General features: G+C 27.0%; 1 protein-coding gene across 1 annotated transcript in view; it reads right to left on the reverse strand.

Moving 5' to 3' along the window:
- Positions 1-2,952: 2,952 nt before the first annotated feature.
- LOC111681609 (oxysterol-binding protein 1) overlaps positions 2,953-5,337 on the reverse strand; it is a 7,406-nt gene continuing 5,021 nt past the window's right edge. The window contains exon 2 of the mRNA XM_023443474.2: positions 2,953-4,311. Coding sequence (XP_023299242.2) covers positions 3,562-4,311 — 750 coding nt within the window. The 3' untranslated portion in view covers positions 2,953-3,561. The remainder of the gene's footprint in view (positions 4,312-5,337) is intronic.

The following is a 5,337-nucleotide window of genomic DNA, read 5'->3' on the forward strand; positions in this document are numbered from 1 at the left end:
ATAAACTTATTTTTTTTTTTTTTTTTATAACTTTTTATTTATTAATTCTTATTATATTTTTATTTTTTCAAACATTAGCTTTGACCTTTGTAGAACAAAAAGGTGGAATTATTTAATAGTGTGTCCTTATGTGTTGAAACCATATAAAATAAACCGAAATCCTTAAAATTTAAATATATATTTTCCAAGTTTAATCCATAATATTTCGTAAAGCCAAACATTTACGTTTGCCTATTACATAGACACCTTTATCAAATAATTCTACCATGTTTTTATTTCAATGAATTAAATTTTTATATTTTTCAAAAATTATTTGCAGTATATATTTTTATAAGAGTTTTATTGTTTTCAATTGTTAAAAACATCTCATAAAAATACATAGTTACAAAACGTGATGGAAAAGTCCCTAAATTTTTCATTATATTTTGGGTTTTACATACATGCATAGCTTTAATTTTTTTTATAAATATTTATAATTTTTATAATTAATAGCTATAACTTATAAATTATTGGACATACATTAATATATTTTCGTAAATATTTATAGATTTATTCAAAAATCACGTAACCAACTAATACATTTTTTTTATTATTTATTTTCTATTTAAACATACTATGTGATAAAATAAGTTTTTTAATTTAATATGCCAAAAGAGAAATATGTATTAAATACATATTAAAGATTTTGTCTCATACAATCTGTTATAAGCGTCAAAGTCATTTTCTGCTAGGACCTTATATGGGGGAATTGTCAATTATGAACCTATTCTCTAAAAATTTTGTACAAAGATTTTGATTTATATAAAACTTGCCAGTGTCGAATTATTAAGCTGTAGAGTAATTTTTAAGCCAGAAATATATAGGAGGTGGAGCCAATTACTATCTTATATCCTCCATAATTCAGTTTTTTCGAGCCTTTTAGTTATTATATAAATTTAATTTCTGGAAGCAAAAAAAAAACTAACCAATAAATTGCTGATAAAACCAACATGAAAGATCAAAGCAAAAATTATATTTTTTGGAAATACATTTCGAGTTGAAAAATCCTAAAATATATGAAGAAACATATTTGTTAATACATATTACGTTATGACCCCAAACCTTGTTTCTATTACAAGCTTTTACCCCATTTCTATTTTTGAATCCAAACAACTATATGATACCCTACACCAGTCAGTTTGTTAAAAATGAAGATCATTTTTTTGGCAAAAAAAGAGATTTTTACACAAGAGGGTTCAAAGGGAGTAGGGCAAAATATGGGCCTATCCTTATAAATGTTGGTAGAGGAATTCACGTCTACTTCAAAGTTATTTATGTAGAATTTAAAGGTGTTATTAATGTTTATAGGTGAATTTTGACCTTAAAGTCATTTTCTGAAGGCAGTTCAGGGCGCTAGGGTTAAATGAGGCTCGATCATTACAAAAATCGGTAATTTCATTAAATGTTTTATAAAACTCAGTTTTGCCGACTTTTGTTGACAAAATCGAACATTTAACTTAATTATGAGCCCAAAGGCCCTTTTCGCGGTGTACGGTTGTATGGGGACAAGGCGAAATAATGAACCGTTTTAATCCATTTTCAATAGGCTTCGTCCTTGGGTAAAAAAAGAGCGACCTGTACCTTGCGCACAAGGTTTACATAGGCAGCCAGACGGACGGACATAGCTTTATCGACTCAGTATACGACGAATATTTTTGTTGGTACAAACATCAGCACAAACCCAATATATCCTCCCTACTAAAGTGGTGTAGGGTATAAAAACTATAACACCTGAACAACAGATAAAAGTAAAGCTTTTAATTGAGATTATTAAAAATTTATAAAATTTAATTAAAGTATAAAATATAATTCTAAATTCCAAAAAGTTCTAAACAAAAATAAACTGAAATAACTCGCATGTACATAGTTCAGCTGGTCACGAAATCTTTAGCGAATGGTAGCATTTTATTGCTTTTTTATAAAGTCCGACATAAATTAATTTACTTTTTGTTCACTTTAGCATAACTACTTTCTATCAATTTTTTATTACTTAATTTTCATTCGGGATGGACCGACCCATTGCTAAAGCTCCACCAAATTGGTGAGGTTTACAAGGCATTGACCCAAATATCGCTTCAGGGTTCACCACAAAATCAATAATTTTGACATAAGATGCGTTCACATCTAACAATTATGTAATGTTAAATTGAATAATAAAGACGTCCCGACAAATTTGATCGGTAAACATACGGTTTTAGTATATTAAACATTTTATACATTTTCTAAAATGTTGTAATTAAAATTAAAAAATTAACAATTCTTCTTTAATAAATACGTATCTTTGCTGTAAAAACTTCTCCAAATTTCCAATATTAAGGGAGATTAAAATAAAATAATTAAAATGAATTCGAATTTATGGCTTATGGAATATATGATAGGTTATTGAATATTGTCAAATATAATTTATACTTCAAAGTTTGCAAACATTCATTTTCTTATAAAACTATAAAATATGTAACTAATTTCTGAGTTTGAATATTTTTTTTTTGGAATATGCTTGATAGAATTAACAAATTGATTACGTGTCTGCCACTCATTTAAAAAAATAAAAGTACCAGTAATTTTATTAAATCCATATTATTTAATTATTATTATTTTTTTTTTTTTTTTGCTATAAGTTAAGCTTATTTAAGGAAATTTCAGATTAAGCAACTAATCATTTCCGAAATTTATAATTTTGAATTGTTTTAGTACTTAATTATCTCGTTTTAACACTGTTGAATAATTTAAATTTTGCAATATTCATACTTAGTAATTTTTTGTTTTATATATATTAATTTATATATGTTTTTCTTTTTAACATAGAATCATATTTTTAAATGTTTTTATGCTGTGTTTACTTTTTTATTTTCTTTATTTTTATTAAATATAATAATGGTGTTTTACACATACATACATTGTATAATTAATTTGTTTTTTTTTACCTAATATGGCTTTAATATACTTAAAATGTGTGTTTGTGTAATAGCTTTTCTAAAATTATAGTAGTAATTTTTAAGTTGTAACATTTAAAATTACTTATTTTCATTTGTCATTTTTTGTTTATTTCATTATAAAAGCTTTTAGGCGTGTAGTAATCGTCCAAGAGGAGCAAAGACATGGATTATATGTTTGTGGAGGGTTTGTGGAAGAAGATTAGGAAAAATGTAACACAATTGTGAGAGATGTTTTTAAGTTTTTTTTTTCTAAGTGTTTCGTTTATAATTCTTAATTAATGATTGAAATATGTTTAGCAAATGAAACATGATTATGCATGCTTGATACGCATTCCAATTCTATGGGATGTTATATTTGTAATTTAGTTTTGTATAATAATTCTATGCATTTTTATTGGTTTATTTCATTATTTTAAGGCCTAATTTAACTACAAATGTTTTTATTTACTTTTTTATAACTTTTTATTATTAATTAATATACGTTTCTCTTGCATTTTTAAATTTAAATGATTTTTTGGATTTTTTAAGTTTTGTTTTAATTTTTTTTTTTTTTGTAATAGTTAATTTAATAATATTGAATATTTGTTTAGAAAATATCTGGACATTTTGACCAATCTTGTTTTTTCTTGTGCTCCCAATAGTTACCCGTATGTACGTGCACAATATTGTCGGTTCCCTCTTCACGTTCTTGTGAAAACCAGACGGGTGTATAGGGCGGGAAGGGTTGACCGCGGCGAGCAGCTGCCTCGGCTTCTGCTTCACGTTGTTTTCTTTTAGCTCGTTGTTTTTCTTCGAGGCGCAATTTTTCACGATTACTTTCGTCCCACTGGCCGTCTTCCATTAAACGTTGATCAGGTCGTAAACGTGAATCTGTAGGTGCTATACCCTCCTCCATTTCATTAAGTTGTGCCGCTAATAGTGTGAAATTATAGTATTTCTCACTATCGGGCGCTGGCATGCGTCTTTGCCAAACTGTCTTATACGCACCCGTCTCATAGACAGGACTATCCGGTGGGCCGGAAGTCGACAGAGCCGGGGCAATTTCTATTTTACTATCCCAAGCACCACGTATAACCCATTTGACTTCGTTATTGCGATCCATGACCACACCTTTAACACGTCTTTGGGTTTCACGTGAAAAATAGGAGTAGGGTATATACTTAAGCATACACTTTAGACCTGCGGCGGCATTTAAGCCCGTTATTTCCATTTCACCATGTTGATCGACCCATAGTTTACCCACGATTATATTATTTACAGTTGTTGTTACTTTGCGCCATGTATATTTGTGATCCGTTGCCGGAAACTGACAATACGCACTACCCAATGGTATAATCTGCAATTAGATATTCAAATAAAGATAATAACAAGAAATGAAAATAATGTGAAAAAGTAAATAAAAGAAAAAATAATAAGAAACTAATTTAAATACAATCATAAGTAGTTCTTACAAATATTCAGAACATTTAAAGAATAAAAATATTAAATTTATTAAAAAATTAATTTCTTTAAAATCAAACCCTACAATTTTTTTTAGAAAAATTACATACATTGGTTAATTTTTTAAAAAGAAAATTCAAAATTTTATATTAAATCTAAGATTGCGTTTTTTTGCTAATTCGATTAAACTCATGTTAAAATAGAAAAATATATTTGTAGTTGTGCAAAAACTTTAATTCTGAAGGCTTTAATGCTAAATATGAAGGAAATTATAAAATTAAATTTAAAAGTAACTTTAAATAAAAAACAAGCATAAAGTTTATATATAAAATCTATTCTTATATTAAAAAATGAAATAATTCTTTGAATCTTTCAATACACTAATTCTTTTATTGACTTTATTTATTATTATTTAACATCATCACCATCATCGACACACATCTAAAGTACGTAATGATTGCTACTACAATTTGTTATAAAAATTATGGCAATGTACATATAATATTTTCCACTCTCATACACATGATTCTGTATGGAAATACTTACATACAAAGATGTAAACATACATATGTATGTTTGTACATTCCAGAAATTTAGAAAATTGTATCAAAGGCTACTTTTTTGCAATCAAAGCTTTACAATTTAATTATAGGTTTGACCCAGACCCAACATTTTTTATTTTTTTTTTTGTGTTCATTCGAAGTCATGGCAGCAACGTACGAAAGAGTATGAAAACAACACACAAAATATGGTTTGTCAATTATTGCGTGTCATTAATGATATTTTCTGAACATTGACCAAAAAAATCGTTATTTATTTAGTTATTATATAAATATATATGTAGAACTTACAGTGTGGTAAATATACATGTTTATTTAAAGTATAACATAGAATTTATAATACTTATTAGGAAAAACTGAGA

The sequence above is a fragment of the Lucilia cuprina genome, chromosome 4 (genome assembly GCF_022045245.1).
Source record: "Lucilia cuprina isolate Lc7/37 chromosome 4, ASM2204524v1, whole genome shotgun sequence".
NCBI lineage: Eukaryota > Metazoa > Arthropoda > Insecta > Diptera > Calliphoridae > Lucilia > Lucilia cuprina.